At 40.7% G+C, this 21,606-nt stretch overlaps 2 protein-coding genes across 3 annotated transcripts; one reads left to right on the top strand and one right to left on the bottom strand.

Annotated features, from left to right (window-relative positions):
* The first annotated feature begins 1,677 nt into the window (after positions 1-1,677).
* Positions 1,678-4,903, top strand: LOC143480683 (transmembrane protein 179-like). The gene is made up of 4 exons (XM_076978474.1): positions 1,678-2,074; positions 2,705-2,842; positions 3,144-3,222; positions 3,317-4,903. The coding sequence occupies exons 1-4, from the start codon at positions 1,773-1,775 to the stop codon at positions 3,497-3,499; spliced, it is 702 nt and encodes a 233-aa protein (XP_076834589.1). The 5' UTR covers positions 1,678-1,772; the 3' UTR covers positions 3,500-4,903.
* A 527-nt stretch (positions 4,904-5,430) lies between these two features.
* c17h14orf180 (chromosome 17 C14orf180 homolog) lies at positions 5,431-21,405 on the bottom strand. Of its 2 annotated transcripts, XM_076978472.1 has the most exons (10): positions 20,948-21,405; positions 19,799-19,829; positions 16,521-16,607; positions 15,041-15,164; positions 12,221-12,251; positions 11,978-12,086; positions 10,554-10,714; positions 10,315-10,444; positions 9,720-9,746; positions 5,431-8,444 (listed from the first exon to the last, which is right to left on the bottom strand). In XM_076978472.1, exons 1-10 carry the CDS (start codon positions 21,098-21,100, stop codon positions 8,239-8,241), a joined length of 1,059 nt encoding a protein of 352 aa, XP_076834587.1. In that variant the 5' UTR covers positions 21,101-21,405; the 3' UTR covers positions 5,431-8,238. The 2 variants fall into 2 exon arrangements, with proteins under 2 accessions (XP_076834587.1, XP_076834588.1); XM_076978473.1 differs by lacking the exon at positions 9,720-9,746.
* Positions 21,406-21,606: the final 201 nt, after the last annotated feature.

Raw genomic sequence — 21,606 nt, 5'->3', positions numbered from 1 at the left:
CTTTGTGAATGTCCTATAACCTCAAGCAGAGATGAATGAGGTGAGGATATTTCTGCTCTTACACACATATGTACAAGACATTCAACTCACCATATGCTTCCTGAGTAACATGCTTGTCTGTTTGTGGATAACATTAAATGTTTTTAAACGACGTGCCTTCAAAAAGCATCAGACTCTTACAATTTACAAAGGTACAAAATGTAGAAACAAAGAATAATATACAAATGTAAATGTAAATATTTCTTACACACAATCATCTTGAGCACTCTGCATTATAAAAACACATTATCAGATGGAGCGCCAATATGTAATATTGTGTTTTCATTGGAGCTCATCTGCTTAACCTTTGTGGAAGACTGCAGAATAAGAGCAAGAGAAGTGCAGATGCTCCATGAGCTCAAAAGACAAGAGTAGCAAACGCATCACATGGACAAAATGTAAGAGGCTGTGAAGCTGTTCATAGATCAGCTGTCTACTGTACATAATGTCATCTCACCCCTTTAACACCAATCAAAAAGTCCTCACAACCAATTTATATTTAAAAAATATAAATACATAAATAAATAAATGTGTTTATTGCATCAATACTTTTTGACTTTGTTAGGAACTTCTATTTAAACATTTTTAACTAAATTATAAAATGCTTTTGTTAACATTATGACCTTTCTGTTGTTAGGGTCAGTTTCAACCCAGGTATAATTAGAAAACCATAATAATTGCTAAAACTGAAATCATAAACATACTATATAACAACAGCCCACAGCCAGCGCTTCCTCCAACCATTTGATCGTCAGTTAGGGGAATCTGTCTTTGCCTTTTTCACAAAACAAGGAAAGGCAGACATTTTCATATCTTTCATATTTCATATAGGCCAAATCATTTTAGAGTTGCGTATACTGTTGTATTTGCTGAAAGGCCCAGGGGGCCAAATCAAACATATTAAAACCAATAATTTTATGGATAGAGTCCTAACAATGTAACCAAAATGTAAGAAACAAAATGGATGATAAAATTAGTTTTTAGGGTATCTAATGGCTGATATGAGACACGTCAAAATCGATTCATTAACATAAGTGATAGTAACAGAAAGCTAACACAGGGAAAGTTAAAAAGATAATTAGGTTTTATGTTTAATCTTTGAATTGTTTTATAGGTCTCTACAGTTGTGTTCCTGAATCATACAACGGATAAGAAGTATTTTGATGAATTTGAAAAACGGATCTTGAATCATGTGAAGTGTGGGTCAAAAATGAACCATCAGAGTAAATGGTCAAAATGTTTGCTTTTGAAATATACCTACATCCACAGTCTCGTGTTTTTTGGCTTAGCAGGAGCAAATGTTTATGTGCGCGCGTGTGTGCGCGCGCCTGTGTATGTGTTCTTTGACTTCGATAGAACACGTGCACAGACTTCGTTATTTAACAAACTTGATCGCTGATCTCTCTCTCTCTCTCTCTCTCTCTCTCTCTCTCTCTCCCTTTCAATTTATTTATTTATTTTAATTTTTTGCATCAATCAAAAAGCATGACCAGGCAAAGACGATGTTAAAATAATATGTAATATAATATATATATAATATATAAAATAACTTAAACACAGTGCTTAATACTGCTTTTTGATTTAAAAAATACATGCCTCGTTCGTTATTTGTTTTTGACGTACCACTTTAGTCCATCTGTAGCTACAGTACTCGCACTAAAGCGTCTGTGCCCGCAAAGCACAAGTGCGCAGCCGCAGTGGCAGGGCTGAGGATCGACACAAGCGCTGCCAAAATGACTAAAGATAATTTTATATTTGCGCAGTGTGTACTATATTTTTTGGCATTTATCTTTGGTTTTATCGCAGTAGTGCCTCTCTCGGAAAACACGGAAGATTTTCGAGGAAAATGTCTGCTTTTCACACACGGAATGTGGCAGAACGAGAACATTACGGTATCCAAGCAACGCTTCCTAATAGAGGAATGGGGACCACAGTCTTCCTGCAGCTTCATCACTGTTGTTGGAATAGCCTCCCTCATCTTGTCCGCCATTCAGGCTTGGAGGTTGCTGTTCTTTATTTGCAAAGGACACGACGAGTGAGTTAATGTCTCGTACTTTTCACCACTGACGTGCATGATTCTCGTGCAAAGGACGTGATGCGGCTGCTGCCATCACTGTAGGATGAGAATGGGATGGACGCAGCGTTCAATACAGCGCACATGAAAATCGTTTAAATAGTTTTTTTAAGTGTTATAACATTATTTATAAATATAGCATATGGAAAATGAAGGAGAACATAATTATACTTAAACAGAATAAGCGTTAAAATAGGCTGTGGCCTGTTCAATATGCTGCTCTCAAGATGAATCTGTTAATTTGCATCCTTTTCCAAATACAGATTTAATAATAAAGAGAGCAAAATCATTATATAACACATGAGCCAAAATACAGCAGTTTTATTGACACACAAAATCCTTGAGACGCGAGAAACTGTGTGTTTTTTATTGATCCATGTGCTGGCCGTGTAGGCCTTAAAAATCCACCACTGCTACAATCTATAGACAACTCTAAATATGTAAAAGTTCATCATTCCAGAGGCCTGTTTGTACTTGTGCCTTTTTAAAGTTAAAGCATGACATAAAAAAATAATGTAATCAGTCCAACATCAATCCCTTTTTTTACATGTCTGTCACCTTGGCTTGGAACTGTGATGTGCTTGTGAGCAGCTCCGTCTTCAACACCTTCCTCAACCTGCTGTTCAGTTTGCTCATGGTCTTTGCTGTCTTCCTGTCGAGCACCATTGTGAGCGTGGGCTTCAGCCTGTGGTGTGACGCCATTACTGAGGGGGGCAGCATGCCCAGCAGGTCAGCTTGGTCCAGTCCCAAATGACTTTGAATAATGTTTGAGTAAATATAATCAAATGTGAATTCAATCACTCTCAGAAGTACTGATTTCATAAACATTTTAAAGACCTTTAAATGAAATGTTATTTGAAAGTATATTCAAATCATGGCTCCATTTACAGCAAGACTATATGTAGTTATACTATCAAATGCTAAGGACCTCATACAGATGATGATGATTAACTGTATTTATATAGAGACTTTAAAGGTATACTCATGCTTCCTCTATGAACAGAATTAATTCGCTTCTTTTTACTTTCAGCTGTGAGGATTTACAAGACACTGATCTGGAACTTGGATTAGATAATTCAGCATTTTATGACCAGTTTGCCATTGCCCAAGTAGGTTCATAATATTAATAGTTCATTGAGTGTTTATTACCAAAATTATATTGCTTGTATTATATAATAATACATGTAATTTTCTCCAATATAGTTTGGCCTGTGGGCTGCTTGGTTGACCTGGTTGGGTATCACCATTATGGCCTTCCTTAAGGTCTACCACAACTACAGGCAGGAGGACCTGTTAGACAGCTTGATCCACGAGAAGGATCTCCTGCTGGGCAGCTCCTCACGCCGCTCCTCAGATGTGGGGGAGATGAAGAATGGTTTGATCTGATCTTCTCTGGAGATCCACTACAGAGGTGCAGATGAGCCACAGAGCAGTATGGGATGACTGAGACATGAAATGCATCCACACTCACTGAATAGAGTAGTAAACAACCATTACCATCATAGAGATTACCATCGCTTTGCTTATTTTATAGTAGGCCAGCTAAAGGAGTGAACTGCAATTTATGTTAAAGCTATAAAAACACCATAGTGATAATAAATTATTGTGAACCCTGTTTAAGACCCAATCACTATAAATACTGTGCATTTTGAGGTACTTTATCAATTACTATAATAACCAATGGTACTTTTACTCTAGATTGCATAATCCTGGACTCAGATATTAAAATGTAGGCTACAGGTAAGTAATCCTTAGCTGTAACACAACAAGTCTATATATTTATTGACAGCAGTATTCTAAATAGTGTTTTAAATATCTCAGTATAGGCTACAATGTTTACTCTGCTCTGGTTTACAGTAATTTCCTCTTTGAGCTATTTGCCTGCATTCTGGTTTTCCCTCTCCACTATTATCTGTGTCAATGCATATGTGATAAGTGTAATCAGTTATGTGATGGCAATATGTGAAGCACTATGCTCTCTCCAGATCTTATAATGTAAATCATAAGGAATAAATTATCATCTTACATTTCTCTAACAAAATACTATATTAGATTTATAATGGGTGATGTTGGACTTCTTAATATGACTTCATGCAAGTTTACTTGATTTACCATCTGAGACCCAGTATGGAAGGGATCAGTGGAAATTTGGTACTGATGGTATACTGGTGAACAGTGGGAAACAGTTATGGTGGGTATAATGTTGAACAGCTGAAACCCACAATAGATTTTATACCAGTGCCATGCTGAAGGCACTATCAGTGGTATATTGGTGCCCATCTGAAACCCAGTATAAATTTTATACTGATGAACCACTGAACCACTGAAACTGAGTATGAAAGATGTACAGGTGCACAACTAAAACCCAGAGAAGATTTTAAATGGTGCCCTACTGAAAGCCAGTATGGAGGGTATACGTGTGCACAGGTCAAATCCATTATAGATTCGATTCTGGTGCACAGCTGTAACCCATTATACATTTTATCCTGGTGCAGAACTGAAATGCAGCATACTGGCGCACAGTGTTTCTAGTCTCTGTGCTATTCTCTCTCTGACAGTAGTTGCCAACCCAGTGTTTACTGCATGCTGCAATAAATGTGATTTCTGTGTTCTTCATTATCAACAGGTTAAAATAGCCAAATATCTATTTTGTAACTCTACTGGAATGTGTTTTTATTTCATGTGTTTATTCATTTAGCAAATGCATGAAGAATGATTTGTGTATATTTACAACATAACCATGTGAACATTTGTTATCTCTATCATGTATAAAACACAATCCATATGTTACACTGTGTCTCATATTTCTCTTTATTTTTGTAGTTTGCTGATTAATATTCTGTTCTGTAATCTTAGCATGCAATTATTATACAAGCCTTGATCTATTTAAAGAGCAACAAACAGACAGCAACTGCAGAGAACTGAGAAGAGGCGCTGTGTGAGAGCTTTACGTTCTAGTTCTGAATTGGGGAACCATGATGAAATATCTGATTATATGTGGAGAGGAAAGACTGTCCACATGGGACTCATGGGTTCACTTAGAAACCCAGTGTGTGGCAACTGGATAGTGCAGAATAATACTAGGCAATTCTAGGCACAAAATCACAGAAGACAAAAGACAGAAACTAGATTATCTAGACACCCTTGAAATCCTAAGAGAGAAATGCATGGATTATTTAGACACCCATAAAATCATTAGAGGGAAATGCATGGATTATTTAGACATCTAGAGAATTCAAAGAGAGAAATGCATGAATTATCTATATAACCACAATATATTATTAACAAAATATTGAGTAACAATTAGGATTCTAAAATAAGATCTTGATTTTGTCTTTATTTATTTAATGAGTGACATTAATACTTGCTCTTAAGTAAACCTTTGAAGGTTTACTTTCACATCAGCATTTATGCACACTGTTAAATACACGGAGGCAAACAAAATGGCCAAAATTCTTGGTCTCTTTGGTTTGCAGTGACATTTATTGATGACTTCACTGTAATTTGAGTTGACAAAGAAAGGAGATAACCTTAGAAAGGCACTTCTTTTGAAAGTGTCCACATATAGTTTCTGTAATGATGTGGAGTTAACATAGACCAAAGTAAACCTAACTTACACCATAATGTGAATATGTGAATGAGAACATGTCCACAGTCACAATGGGTTTATGTACTATTTTCTATGGTCCTTTGATGATTTATAGCTTTGTAAGTTCAGAAGTTCAGATGGTTGAGCTCAGTAAGATAAGAAGTCACCAGACCACCTACAACTAATTCAGTTGTTATACTTTGCTTCATATTGCTTTGAAGATTCAAAATTGAAGTATAAACCATTTTTTCTCATTTATCCCTTTCTCATAAATTGTTCATTAATAGTTTACATTGTACATTAAGCATTAAACTGTGCTATGCAATGGACAAATGAGTTGTATATTGCTCAAATTATACACAATTACATTTATATACTTAATGCATTTTTTCTTACAAAGAAATATTTATTGAGCCATATTATATGAGCCAAACAAACAATTATTTCACCCAAATACGTCACAGTGTTTTGTTGCATATCACAATATATCAATATTGTGCCGTTTACATAACATCCTAAAGGGTCCTGAAGGTGGAGGGGGCAGAGCCCCAGGCCTTCACCAAGGTGTGCAAGACAGAAGTAGCTACATCAAGAGTCCAACATTCATTTCTAGTGAGGTTGCTTTAAAGGGAATTCCACCTAAGAACAGGTTCTCCTGTTTCCTGCAACTGCTAATAATATGCTAATATTACAGTGATATGCTAAGAGTTTTCTAATTATAGTGCAATTGGATATTTTCAAGGACAATCCACATAGCCAAACAGAATAACTGGGTTGATGATTAATAAAAGGGCCAGCCAATATGGCGATAACCAATTCTCACTCATTATTAAAAATGTTAGATAATTCAGCATAAGTATTTGTTTACTTATTTATTAATTACTCGTTTTATCTTAAACGGGTCCTGTAAATCCAACTGTTTCATGTAATCTTCACAGAATGGGTGTTTTTTCTACTTGTTTTTGGCAGTAGAGGTTATATAATGGCCTGTGTGTTTTATTCACCATAGACAGTACATATGAGTTGAAGTGAAACCTGTGCCATTGGTAGTAATGGTTAGTCATGTTAAGCAAAAGTGAAATGAATGTCCTAGGGTTAAAAGGTTTTAAAACATTTCTCCAAAACAACATAAAACAAAAGCTATAAACATAAAACAAGTATTGTAATTAAAACGCATCACCACTTATAGTAACAAACATTGATGAATGATTACATTTTAACTCAATTCCTTATTGAATATTTCAAAACTGTAAAAAAAAACAAAATAACAAAAAACTATTAAAATTATGTTAATTGTAGAAAAAAGGACAGCTAGAAATAGTAGTAAGTAAAAAAAATAGTAAAGAAAATGCATTTACCAAAGTTACATTAAAGCCAAGTTGGTTCTTGTAAAATGAACCCAACTGACAGGAACATTAAAATAATTCAAAAATTCAAACCTTTTTCTCAGTTGCTTTTTCATAAACTAAATATGGCTTTGCCATTTTTCTGTGTAGACAAAGTCAGACTTTGTAGAAGATAAAATATGGCTATCTTCAGTGTGAACCAGAGTTGTCTCTTGAGTGAATAAATAATATAAGGACATTTGTGCTTAACTTCATAGTCCTTCATTAAAAATAGTGTATGGGTTTAGTTATTGTGCCCTTTTATGTCTTATTTATGATTAGGAGTACATTCAGATACATAATATATACATTAACATGGCTTACATAGGTTACAGTTATTGACATTTTTCTGTACATGAGAAATACATTTTAGTTTCGAAGTATATTCAATTAAATGTAAAATAAATAACAAATTGCATTCCATTTAGGCAAGTATATTTTGTATAATATAGAAAACGAATAGTGATGCAATAACCAAGATATTTAAGAAGACAGGCATAGTAGGTGGTACAAGACATACTCAATTCAATCTAAATAACTTTTTGTAAATAATCAAAAAAATTAATTTACACAATTTTCCACTTATGCAAAATGAGGTCAATTTGTTCACATTTTGCTTTCTGTAAGTGTTACACAGGAGTTCCAATGCTAATGTAGCTAACAAGTAAAATGAGCAAATCACCACCTATCAGTGTCTTGATTCATCCGATCTAACCGACTACATTTGCTTTTTTGCTGAACCTTTCCTTTAATTCACAGATGAGTAACAAGTAGCATTAGAAACATACATTGTGGTCTGATTACATCAGCAACAAGGACAGACAGATATCAACACAGACTGGAGATTTGGATCTCAGCAAAACTAAGGATGTGAGATTACTGAAGGACATAGAAACATGTTTGGATAATAAAAACCTTTGAGTGCCTAGAGGGGACCATCAAAAGTACATGGAGAATGTGTGTTAGAACATCACAGAGGACACACACATCCGGCGTTACTGCACTTATGCATTCAACATTGCCCATTATCCCTCCATTAGAAGCACTGTTCCTCACGGCTCTCAGCTCTCGAGTAACTTCTTCGCCAACAGATGGCGTCCCTTCATAGAGTACAGGTTGACAAGGCTGAAGCCCCTAGTGGCCGTCCAAGGCTACTGCATGGTGATCCAGATCCAACATCCCCAGATGATTTGTTTGAGCTGGAACAGGTAGACGGCCAGCGCGGCCTGCAGCTCCTCACAGGCGCTGTGTGGCCGGCGGCGGTCGGTGCAGTACAAGGCCACGGCCAGAACAGAGAGCAGCAGGAACAGACAGGTGAGCACGGCCAGGTGCGGCCGGCTGTGGGAGGAGTCATACGCTGCAGACAACAAAAGCCACAAAGGTGAGGAGCAAGTAGGCAAAGTCCTCATGAGGAAATGTGTTTCACGCTGGAAGTGCTGAAGTAACAAACCAAAACCGGTTTATGGTGAAGGGAAGGTGAACAAAAACAAAACACAGAATATAATAATGCACACACACAAAGTTAATTATATTAAATGTTTTAGTTGTTGTTTGGTAACACTTTATTTTGAGTGGTCTTTTATAGATGATTAATGAACTCTCAACAGAGTGTCTGTAACGTTATGATTGAAGGAGAGTTTGGATACAATCACAGTCACGTTTACTCACAAGGAAAATATTTCAAGGGTCAAACAGCACTGATCAGACCTCAAACCAACCCATCTAACCTTAACCTCAAGCTAAAACCTAATCTTAACCGACAGCCCAATTTAAACCCCAACCTCAATCCTTAACCAAAACCTACCCTAATCCTGTGCCTTACCATTGCAAAAATCCAATTAAAGCTGACAGAATGTTGTTAACAGCATGTCTAAAACAGCTTGCATAGTATGCTGAGATGGAGTGTATTATACCTGTAACATGTTCAGTGACGTCTGAGGCTAGTATCTACAGATATGAACTTGGATACTCCAAATTGTGACGGGCAGGGTGAGCGAAATAAAATGGAAGTGATCACGCCAAGGCTCAGGGAAAATGTGCGCAAACCAAAAACCCGTGACTTGATCCAAATTAAGGATATAATAACCAGCGGTCAACTGGTACAAAGACAAGACATATATAGGCAAACAAACGACCCTCAGGGCTCTGCCCACCTGAGGGACGAACATAACCACAACAACAGGACAGCTGCCGCTGTATACGGGGGCGACCAGTAGGGGGCCTGCCGTACCGTGAGACAAATAAAGAAAAACAGCCAAATTCATTACATTATAAACAATCTTATTTACACAGTTAATTATAAGTCTCTTGATTAATCTAATCAATATATTCAGATGCATCACTACTGCCTCATCATTGAAATGCTAACAGTCTGTTGGGAGTTTTATTTTATCTAAAAAAAGACCACTCAAAATATTATTACTTGTTTTTGTTCTTGCTAATTATTATTCTATAATTATTATTCCCAAAATAATACCACCCTTGCCCCTGTGTGCCTCTTGACATTAGTATGGTAATATCACAGTGAATTACAGTTCAGTGTGCTTCATATCACTACTACAATAGTACTTCAGTACATTCTGATCCAGTGTGCTTCCTAATATTAGGTTTAGTATTTCTACAATAAACTCACCTCCTAAACAGTCATAGCATGGAATGTCTGTAAAACCAAAGTGAGAGAGAAATGTAGATCTTCATTAGATAGATTTGATTTTGAGACTTTGTAGGCTTACAAAGCATGTCTTCAGGGCAAGGCGAACAGCTGGTATCATAAACCCATTAATCCGTCATAGTGTAATCTTACAGCTCTTTAGATTGTCTGGCTTAATAAAACAGATGTGATAGGTAAACGTTACCACCCAAGAATAAACAACCAACTGATTCCAAATGTGCTGTAGACACTGCAGATAAAATTTGCCTTCTGTCATAAACATAGCAGTCTTTTTGGCACAGACTGCATAGTTCCTCATTTGCATGTATAATTAATCATATATGTAAATCCCCTGGGCATGATAGTGTGTTGTTAAACCTAGGTAATTTATTAACTTTAGTGCCTGCAGGGAGGGCTCAAACCTCTACTATCTTTCATTTACTTTACTCATTTGCTTCAAGTGATCTTAACGATGCTGACTTCACTTTGGAGAAGCACTAGAATGCACGAGCAGGTCTGCCAAGACAGAGGAGCGATACCAGAATGTGTCTCAGCTCCTCTGAATCAAACCTCTCACCATGTACAACAACCTCCGGCTCCCTGAAACGAACACGCCTCTCCGCTTTTCTCCGGTGGGTGGAGTCTGACTCGGTGCCCCCTACACCGGTCCGTTTCAGGATGGAGGTGGGGGTTTTACTGTTGATCGCCTAAGGACAGATGTGATACAGTTAATTTCTCTTGGTTTATTCATAACGGCTGCTGTGTTTTAAAATAGACAATATTGCACCCAACATTGTACTGCTGTAGTGTCAGTACCTGTGGTGTTGGAGTCTCTGGTGGAGGGTGTGGGTCGCTCCTCAGCCGGACCTCAGTGTGCCGGTCCTTATGGTGGTGTGTGCAGCTGTTGGAAGTGCTTCTGTTTGACTCCGTAGCAGAGAATGTCTTTGACAGAGCTGACACACAGTGACCCAGTGAGTCTGTGAAACAAACTCTCATTAAACATTGATGCTTGCCTTTTATTAAATGATTTCATAAATACAGATATAATGCACTATACCATACAGAATACTAATGTGTAACATTTTAGAAGCAAAATTAATCCCTGTGTTGTCATCATGTTGTACAAAATGAAGAATTAATTTATTTCGTACTAAAGATGTGCTTATGATTTCATCTAATCCTAGATAATTTACCACGGGAAGCAATTTATGATTAGAAAACATGTCCCGTAGCGGTTGTTGTGACAGCTGTGTGTGTGACTGTGTGATGGTGGTAAACGGTGCTGCGTTTCTCATCTGCGCCTCACAGACGGAGAGCTGCAGTGGAAGCACTTTCTTCATGTAGCTGAATCAGGAGCTGTCGCATGTCTGGTGTACGTTTTTACCAAGGATATGAAACCTCCTGAAAGAGCGTCTGGCACACTTCAGAGCATAACTGGTCTTAAAGACATAGTGCTGAGCCCTGCGGGGAGGTACTACTGTTATAGGGGCACTAAGAGAGAGGGACCTGGCCTCTATCTGCTACAGGCATGAAAGGGCTTTTCTGTTTAACAATAAAATAAAAATGAATTTAGAACCTAAGATAAGAGTATGCTACCTGATTTCATAGTATGAAAGTATGCTACCTGCGTGTTGAGTAGTTATTTTATGCATTGATAAAGGTCATTTAATATACGAGTGCACTATAATTAGCAGTGAGAGGCAAATTTAGTGTTGATGAAAATGCATTTTTAACAAGTATGTGCAACTATTCATAGTAGATATTGAAGACTTTTCAGTGGGATGTAAGAGAGCTTTTCTAAGGTGCTGATCAGACGGTCATGCCCATGTGGAAGCCAGCCGAGGTTTGGGCAGGAGGAGACGTCTCAGGTCCAAGACAGAGGTTAGAGCAGGAGATGTCTCAGGTCAAAGACAGACATTGGGGCAGGAGGAGACCTCTCAGGTAATGTCCTCTGCTTGCTTTGTTTCTGTTTTTCATAGATGTGTGGTGCACTGATGCATGCTAGTCAACAGCTACTATTACAGTACTTCATGACATTATTACATCATTATTACATTGCTATTATTATGATATTGCTATTTACTATACTGCATTGCTATTTTTAACTATAAGTGAGATGCCCTGCAGAAACATTTTCAGAGTCTTTAATAAACTTTTAAAAATTTATTTTATATACATCACATTACCTTTAATATTTTATTTATCTATTATTTTGGATGGTGGCAGGACGGTTGTTATACCTGAATATTCTGTTTTGCCAATCTCAGCATAGACGGTGGCCAGTAGCTCCAGACTCCGGGCTGTGATGGGGTGATCATTACCAAATGCGCGCTGACGGATTTTAGTGGCCTGAGACAAGCGGAGACAACAGGTGTGAACTGCAGCAGAGGTGAAGGGATTTCAGCATAGCCTTCCTTTAGAAACCTTTCATGCTTGTATAGTTTCAGAACTGAGGAGTGCTCACTGGAACATCACACACGTACCTTACCACTGTACTCTAAAGCAAGGTGGGGTCTGAAAAGAAAAAAAGAAATACGAGAAAGAGAATTAAAAACAATCTTATTACTTCTCTTGTTCTTTTACAGTTATATGTATGTACACCTTCCACGTTAATCAGGTGTTAGAGAGACAGGTGTAGGTTATGCATGAGACAGACAGACACACAGATGTGCTGTTGTGTTTGCATGCTAATGAATGGATTGTTAATTATCTTCAGTTAATTTATGGGGAAATAAAAAGTGAAGGAAATTGAGCAGTTATTCTGGATATTCCCGATCTGTGACTTTGAACTATTTAAATGCAAAAATTGCAGTAGCAGTGTGCTACACACCTGCTGTGTGTAGTGTGTCTGCAGTTTGTACTGTGTTCTGCAGTGTGTAGTGTGTAGTGTACGCTGCAGTGTGTAGTGTGTGCGACACTGTGTAGTGTGTCTGCAGTGTGTAGTGTGTGCTGTGGTGTGTACAGCAGTATGTGGTATGTGCTGTGATGTATAATGTGCTGTAGTGTGTCGTGTGTGCTGTAGTGTGTAGTGTGTACTACAGTGTGTAGTGTGTTGCAGTGTATTCTGTAATTTAAACATGGAAAACCAGGGTACTTTAAACATGGATCTCCTCCCTGTAAGCTGTCAACACAATTCTGACACCTTTGCACCGAAATACTTTCTTTTGAAATGTGACAACCACAGCAGGCCCAGGCCAGGCCGAGCGAGAAGGCCCCACGCTCAGCTACGTGGGCCGTGAAGTCCATCTGCACGTCACCCCTGGTTCCACCATTAGCCTTTCATTTAGGCACTGATAACATGTGGCCCGCACCAGTTAATCTGACCCTCTACATGATCATGTGTGAAAGGTGCCCAGTGCACAATGCTCTCACCCCCTGGTCCTTGTCATTCTAATTTTACATTCACCCCGGGTTTAGTTTCCACAATGGCTCTGTGTGAGCAGTAATGCATGAATTAGCACCTTGAACGCCAGCATGCCAGCAGGTTCTGGTACAGTAAGACCAGTCCCAGGGTATGAGCCCAGGCTTGGAGACTATTGTAACATGTAGGGTTAAAGGTCATCCAGACTGCCGGTCACCTCACTACATGATAAGCGATGCCAAGCTCAGAGTAAATGTCCGAGCGACACTCCAATTCACAGTCCAGTTGTGAGTCTGTGAAGGATGTATGATCTGCAGGTGGTCAGCTGGCTTCTCAGCATGGGGAGCGCTATTGGCTACAAGACTGAAAGATTAAAGACACCAAACCATTTTCTGTGTAGATGTGTGTGTGTGTGACTGTGTCTGTAGATGTCCATACATGTGTGTGTTAGTGAATACGGTTTAGAAAAGCTGCATATGGTCCTACAATAAAGCTGCAGCTGAGTGCTGGTGGAAGCCTCATCTCTGCTTCACCTCCTCCACCACCCAGACTGGCTCTACGTTGAATCATACGCTCGTGTACCTGGCACTCAGGTGCAGGATGAACAAACACCCAAACCTGACCAAAAAATGGACTCTCTGATGGAATGAGTGGAAGCAGCGTTTCTATTTGCTGCACTCTGAAGAAAATACAGCTTCACTACTTTACGATAAAAGGTCTGAGTTGCACTTCCTGCTGTGTAGAGTCACTGGCCATTAGTGAGGCTACTCTTTCAATGGGCCCGCATAGCTCAAATCCACAGCCTTCCCTGCCATCCTGTGTTACCTGAGCCACTACACACAGGTACAGATTAAGAGATTATAATGCAAATACCACTATCTATCCCTGTGTCACTGGTCTCAAATTTAAGCTCATGAGAGCAATTAAACAGTCTCCATGTCATTCAAGTGTAATGTAATTGTAATTCTACAGCATCAATCTTATCTCCTGTCACAAGGTTACATGGATGTAGTTGGCGTGTGTGGCCGGTACAGACGGACATGAACATTGGTCACTGTCCTCATGTGCGCAGCATGTGGTGGCCTTACACATGACTGTGTGGAAACGTTAAGTGCGCTGAGGACACGGGACACCTGAGTCAGGGTGATCCAGTAACACCTGACACCTGCTGACTCATGTAACTCTAGTCACCTTTCTCCCATTCTACCTGTGTGCGTACGTGGGGTTCGGTGTGACACGGGTCACCCTTGTTTCGCAAAAAACCTGGTTCCAAAAATGGATCATCAAAAAAGGGATTTACAGAGATACAAATATAAAGAAATGTATCGATTGTTTTTAAACTAAGTTTAAAAGATTATATTATATTTCAAATATAATATAATTTATTATTATATTCACCATCTGAATCACAAACTAGTGTTGCTAATGAGCGACGTGTGAGGCGCAGTGGAAGCCCTGTTGCAGGAGAACAGATCCACCAACCCATGACCCCAGCAGTCGGCCTCTTGCTGGACGACAGGCCTGCTGCCCTGGGCCAGGGGGCGGGTCCACAGACCCTAACTCCTCCCCCCTCAAACAGATGCGCTCCTATCCTCCAGAGTGGCCCCAGCCTCAGTGCCAGCACAGCACTCTCCACACGCGTGCCCTTTGTCTTCACTTAAAGGCTCCAAAAATAGAGTGTTTACCGGCTTGAGCCAGAAAACCAAGCACTAATATTTAGTTTTAGTCAGGACTGCAGCAAGTACTAATATCAACAGACATATGCAGACAATTTATACTGGATGGATATGGTATAAAATAACTAGAGGACCTTCCTTTTAACACATAAAACACAAATATCTTAGCACAAACATATCACCCTTCATATAGTTTCACAGGTCGTGGAGGAAACCGTTCCCGGCCTAGCTCTCTTATGTATGCCACACTCCAGGAAAACTCATACCTTTTGCTCATGATGCAAAGCTGGGCCAGTTTCTCAAGATCCTGGGCCTGTGCGGCCTGCTTTGATAAGTCCTCCTGAGAGAGCCATCCTGGAGAGCTCAGTGAGCAGTCCTCTTCAGCACCCACTACACACACACACACACAGCATCAGAAACGACAACGCTATATGTTACAAGTGCTAGAACTCTACAGCCATCCAGACACATGTGCAGCAGTGAGATGTAGAGGGGAGGGGAGCAGAGAGAGAGAGAAAGTGAGAAAGTGAGAGAGAGAGAGAGAGAGAGAGAGAGAGAGAGAGAGAGAGAGAGAGAGAGAGAGATAGGGAGAGAGTGATAGAGGGAGGGGTGGGAGGAGGAAAGAGAGAGAGGGAGAGAGACAGAGAGAGAGAGAAAGGGAGATAGATGAGAGGAATTAAGAGAGAAAATTAGTGGGTGAATGAGTGGGTGAATGAGTGGGTGAATGAGTGAGTGAATGAGTGGGTGAATGAGTGGGTGAAATAATGAATGAGTGGGTGAATGAGTGAGCGAGTGAGTGAGTGAGTGAATGAGTGAGTGGGTGAATGAATGGGTGAATGAGTGGGTGAATGAGTGGGTGAATGAATGGGTGAATGAGTGGGTGAATGAGTGGGTGAATGAGTGGGTGAATGAATGAATGAGTGGGTGAATGAGTGGATGAATGAGTGGGTGAATGAGTGGATGAATGAGTGGGTGAATGAGTGAATGAGTGGGTGAATGAGTGGGTGAATGAGTGAATGAGTGGGTGAATGAGTGGGTGAATGAGTGAATGAGTGGGTGAATGAGTGAATGAGTGGGTGAATGAGTGGGTGAATGAGTGAATGAGTGGGTGAATGAGTGGGTGAATGAGTGAATGAGTGGGTGAATGAGTGGGTGAATGAGTGAATGAGTGGGTGAATGAGTGAATGTCATGGCAGTGCAGCTCCAGAGAGCTGAGGCAGGTTTTCTTGTTTCCATGGAGCAGCTCTTCAGTGCTCTATGTCTGTGTGTGTGTCATTAATCTGTGTGGAGCGCTGCCCTTCCAGACCAGCTCCCTACAGTGTGCTGCATCAGCAGGGCCACGGAGGCCATGCTGGATCACGCACACGTGGCAGCAGACAGGACATCGATCCCCCTCCCCTGTGAATGATGGCCTGTCCTGCTGCGCTCTGCATGGTGCTTGGCCTTGTTAAGTTGGATCTGTATTCAGGGCTTTGGGTTTGTTTAGGCTCACATGCTGGTTTCCCTGAGTGCAGATTACAGCACTGTTCTAATCACCACCCCAACAATATCAGGAGCATCTGCCCAAAACAGCCAGCCTGCTACCAGAGACACTCTGCACACTTCCTAGTTTTTACTTTGATAATATGCAACGCAAATACAATCCAAAAGTATTTTTGAAACAATATACAAATCAGAAATTTTGCAGTGTGGCCGTGTGAGCATGAGCACAAAGAATAGAGCTGGACTAAGAGGAACAGGACTTACCTGTGGGGCCCTGCAGGGCGCTGAGCTCAATCAACGCCACTTCATAGAACAGCTTCTCAGCCTGAATGAACTGCAGGGCCTTCTCATCTGATTCAGACCAGTGAAGGAAGCATTCGTATAATGGCACACACACACACACACACACACACACACACACACACACACACACACACACACACACACACACACACACAGGCACAGCCAATCACTCCCACATTCAGCATCACTGTGGGGGACCACCAAAGGAATCTAAATGGTTTCCTGGTTTACTTTAGTGTCATTTCAAAGTCAAGTAACGAACTTTTAACACTTGGTTACCTGATTGGACGTATTACCTGCAAGTTATATTTTGTTAATGGCTTTCATTGTTGAATGGATCTGCTCCTCCCTCTCTCTATAGAAATACACAAAACATGCATTCAAGCTACTGACAGATGTATATTTGTTTATTTACATAGCCAAAAGTTGCAATGATCAAAAGGTACACCTTTGCTTGGCAAGTACCACTAAAGCCTTTTGCTTAGAAAGGGAAATATTCTAAAAATAAACCTTAGCTGAAAAATATTTCAGGGTGTAATGTGTTCAGATATAGTGTCTTACAAATGTTTCTATTTTGGTCTTACAAAGTCATTACTAAGTAAAAAAAAAAACAAACGCATACACTTTAATGTCACTTTAATCTCTGCATTGATTGAATCTGTGCTAAACGCTGAAGGCTAGTACTCATTTAGCCAAAACCAATTTTTAAAAATCACATTTCTCTGGAAGACTGTGGAAGTCTGGCTTTCTGCACTGGTACTCTGAGCAGCGGAGTGAGGCAGTGTTCCTGGGGGAGCGCTGTCAGCAGATGGGCGAGGCTGGCTGGATCTGCTCCCCCCTCCCTGCACCAATCAGGCTAGAGCACTGGACCGCTACCACAGGCCTGCGCTTCCAACATGCAGCTGTGCTAACACCAGCACCAACAAAAAACAAAACAGGTACAGGGCAAACAAAAACGTTTCCATTTCAGTCAACCGGGACCATCACAGTGGTATAAGGTAGACCACTCCAGGGCCCAGACAAGCACCACTACACAAGTTGACGTGTCACATTTCTGAATGTGAATCATCATTAGCTAAGATTTGTGATGTTCCTCCTAACGCTATTAACACAAGTTTGTCTTTTTCCAATGACAATTTTCCAGGATGTGACACGTATTCCCAGGAGTTCCTGACATATTTTTAGAGCACAGATGGGCGGGTCAGGTCTGGTTTGTGAGTACTTTAGATAAGACTGAAGGCAAACAATCTAAGTTTGTAATTATTATGATGAGACCAGGAACAAATGCAAATTATAGTCATTTTGACTAGATGAAGCTCCTCCTGATCTTGAGCAGAAACAAAGTGAAGGCTTCTGGGTACCGTGAATATAGGGCTATTAATGGAGATCTGGAAGTGTCCTATTAAGAATCAGAAAGACCAAATCATAGTATAAATGTGTAATAGATTACTATAGAAATATCATGGCATTAACCTTCATATAAATGGCTTGGTATGGGACAAACACCAGCAAACTTGTATGACTGAATTCCTCCTGTTTACACTATTACCACAATTATACACATATGCATTTGAAGACCCCTCTCTGTGGCCTACGTCCACCACAAGGTCTGTAGCCATGCAGCTTCTCTCTATGGGTAAAGCTACAAAAATGTTTGTAAGGTAAATCTAACACCCAGTAGTGCATGTCCCCACTGTGAAAGGATTAGTGCCTGTTGTGTTTGTAATGACACACATCAGAAGCGCCGACCCCGATTCTTACGTTTCAGGGTCACTAAACTAAAGAACGACAGAAGATGCTTGATTTTGCATGTGAATTTACATATAACCAGTCATGGACCTTCTAAGATGAAGGTCAGACTTGCAAATTCAACATTTGCCATGTAGGCACACCCAGTAGCCTGTAGGCACATCCGCTAGCCTGTAGGTACACCTGCATGTTAGTATTTTACCATTTGTATAGGACCTTGCTCTCCTAAATGAGGATTTTAGCCTTTGTCAGTTCAAAGTGTATCAGAGCTTATTAACTTGCCGAGACCCAAACTCTGTTTCTCTCTTACCTTTATTCTCTTCCCAAGAGGTCAATCAGACTAGAGTACAGCCCTCACAATCAGACTAGAATACAGTCCTCACAATCAGACTAGAGTACAGCCCTCACAATCAGACTAGACTACAGCCCTCACAAATCAGACTAGAGTATAACCCTCACAAGCAGGCTAGAGTACAGCCCTCACAATCAGACTAAAGTACAGCCCTCACAATCAGACTAAAGTAAAGCCCTCACAATCAGACTAAAGTACAGCCCTCAAAATCAGGCTAGAGTACAGCCCTCACAATCAGACTAGACTACAGCCCTCACAAATCAGACTAGAGTACAGCCCTCACAAGCAGGCTAGAGTACAGCCCTCACAATCAGACTAAAGTACAGCCCTCACAATCAGACTAGAGTATAACCCTCACAATAAGACTAGAGTACAGCCCTCACAAGCAGGCTAGAGCCGACCTTCTCTACACACTCCTTAGCCCTTTGTTTTGTATCCAGGGCCGTTTCATTAAATATGCTACATTCCCTTAAAACAATCCTCTAATCTCACCCAGTAAGGCTGAAAGTCGTATAAATGAAATCACGATGACTGGTGTTCTGTAGAGTGCTGAGCAGCACACAGAAGAACTGGTCTGAATGGATCTAATGGTCTGTCATTCCCACATAGTGGAGCAGTTCTGCTTAAGAGCTACTCACTTATCACCACCACTTTATCACAGCAGTGGACAGTCTCAGGCTGTCTCCACTCGAGCTGGGGGCTCTCACCCAGTATAACGTCATGTCTTTTACCATGACAGTTCAGTTCAAAATTTCTGATAGCATAATTAATATGTTAGATTTGAAGATAGCTTAATGCTATTCATAGTCCGACGTGACCTAACCGATTATCCAAAGCACTAAAATACATTCATCAGACTAAAACACATTCATCCAGTTCACATGGGATACTAAGTCTGTATAAAGAGGCAATGTATCATGTAATATGATACTTCTATATGGTATTCCTAAAAGATATATGAACGCATATTTCTTATGTTATATACATAAAGATTAAAAAATAATCAATTTAAGCTTACGGAATTGTTATATATATATATATTTACTCGGTGTATTAGATAAGAATAAGCATTTCATGTTAGTGGATTGTGTGAGAATAAAGGTGTATTGTGTATGCTGAGCTTTGTAGAAAAGGATACAGTTCTTCTCATCAATGAAGAGTTCAGCAATCTATCAGAGAAAAAAAAAAAAAGATTATCCAACAACAGATAATCCACTAGTGATAACATCTTTTGTCACACTCAAAATTGCATAATTTTACTCAAAAAAATAAAAAATAACTCAAAATAACTTTATCCAAACCTTGTATGTTTTCCTCATGTAAACACTACGGTATTGTGATAGATGTGAGTGTCATTAAACACTTGTATGTTGGATGTGATGTATTGCTCTCTTGGCCAGACTCTGGTCCATTTCATACCACACATTCCTTTCCACTTGTATAAGAGCTAGTGTTTATACACAACGCACTTCCCGTGACACTTCTAACCCTCAGACACTAATGCCTAACTAGACTCACCAGTAGCCCAGTGGGACTGAGTTATCAAGGCACCCAGCTATTATTTACTTCACTGTCACCAGTCAGTCATGTTTGAAGCCAGGTCAACAGAGGGGAAAATCAACAGCTGAACATTTCTAAACCTTTTTTTGGAATGCTGAAAGCTCCCACACATCCCAAAGCAGGAGGCACAGCTCACTACAGGCCAGTCATCTCACAGGCTAAAGTCCATTTCTTCCTATGCACTGACAAGCAAATAAACAAATTGTGCATTAAACTTACATGCCGTAATATGTCTGTATACGAGCATCTGTGTGTCATCAGTTCGAAGAACTTGGATAATTAAAATGTTTACTTTTTGTTATAATAATAACAACTGTCCCCTTAAATGTCCCCTACTTGTGTCCTTAAAATATGCAGGAGCAGGCTAGTATGTTGAAATTATTTAACCAAACCCAGTTGGTTTTCATTAGTGTCCCATTAAATCAACCAGATGCTATATAAACACATCTAGGCTACTCCTCTGTGCTCTAAATGTACTTGCTATGCTCAATTACATGTGTACCCTGTGCGTGCACACAATATTGGTACCACACATGCACGTGCAGAGGCAGGTCATGTTCAAATATGACGCTTCAGTTGTGTGCATGACCCTTACACAAATGCAAAGTAAATATTTACGTCAACCCCGCCGTGGTTACTGTACCACCGTGTGTGGCGTGAGTGATGGGGACAGTCCGTCCATGCTGGTGCACAAGTGAGGGTCTGTGAGCTGCAGCGTGGTGCTCACCTGGTGCAGGCAGTTGGGCAGAGAATGGAAGCTCTGCACGTGAGTCAGTCCCAGCAGGCAGCTGAGGAAGCAGCGCAGAGCCGCGCGGGAGTCGCCCTGCTGCTGGAGCCTCTTGCCCTGCTCGAACAGGCCCTCGCGGCCGCCTTTCAGCATCCCGCACCCGGGCAGACCCGCCACGCAGCTCCACCGCCAGCGCGCCCCCCTCCCATCTGAGCTTCAGCAGCAGCGGCCGGCGCGAGCTGCCGGCGCGAGCGACCCCCCACCCCCTCCCTCCGTCCAGCCGCGCGTGGAGACGAAGCACCGACAAGCGTGCGAGGAGGATGGAGGAGGAGAGACTGGAGAACCAAGCGGGGGAAGGGTGCTGTTTCCCCTGGTCTAATAATGAGGACAGGATCGCCGCTGCGCTGTCTTGTACCACGGCTGTTCTGTAGCACTGAAGGGCAGGTGGTGTGGGAGGGAGGGAGGGACAGAAAGTGAGGGAGGGAGGGAGGGAGGGACAGAGAGTAAAGGAGAGGGAGGGTGTGAAAACCTTACAGGGAGATGAGGGCTCTGCTCTATCTCCTCCCACACCTGCATCATTTGACAGAAGAGCTCACTGTTAGGACTTTGCACATTGAGTGACAGGCCTAAAAGCCAATCACAGAGGTTCTCCTGTACAG

The sequence above is a fragment of the Brachyhypopomus gauderio genome, chromosome 17, assembly GCF_052324685.1.
Source record: "Brachyhypopomus gauderio isolate BG-103 chromosome 17, BGAUD_0.2, whole genome shotgun sequence".
Lineage (NCBI taxonomy): Eukaryota > Metazoa > Chordata > Actinopteri > Gymnotiformes > Hypopomidae > Brachyhypopomus > Brachyhypopomus gauderio.
This window is presented reverse-complemented; position numbering and strand designations above follow the sequence as displayed.

What these genes read in the sequence shown, in the direction of transcription:
- LOC143480683 (XM_076978474.1), top strand. Translation starts at nt 1,773, where the DNA reads ATGACTAAAGATAATTTTATATTTGCGCAGTGTGTACTATATTTTTTG. An exon ending in ATTTGCAAAGGACACGACGA is followed by an intron (nt 2,075 to 2,704) that starts GTGAGTTAATGT and finishes GCTTGTGAGCAG; the next exon opens with CTCCGTCTTCAACACCTTCC. An exon ending in ACCAGTTTGCCATTGCCCAA is followed by an intron (nt 3,223 to 3,316) that starts GTAGGTTCATAA and finishes TCTCCAATATAG; the next exon opens with TTTGGCCTGTGGGCTGCTTG.
- c17h14orf180 (XM_076978472.1), bottom strand. Translation starts at nt 21,100, where the DNA reads ATGCTGAAAGGCGGCCGCGAGGGCCTGTTCGAGCAGGGCAAGAGGCTC. An exon ending in CTTTAGAGTACAGTGGTAAG is followed by an intron (nt 12,087 to 12,220) that starts GTACGTGTGTGA and finishes CGCTTGTCTCAG; the next exon opens with GCCACTAAAATCCGTCAGCG. An exon ending in TGGCAAAACAGAATATTCAG is followed by an intron (nt 10,715 to 11,977) that starts GTATAACAACCG and finishes TTTGTTTCACAG; the next exon opens with ACTCACTGGGTCACTGTGTG.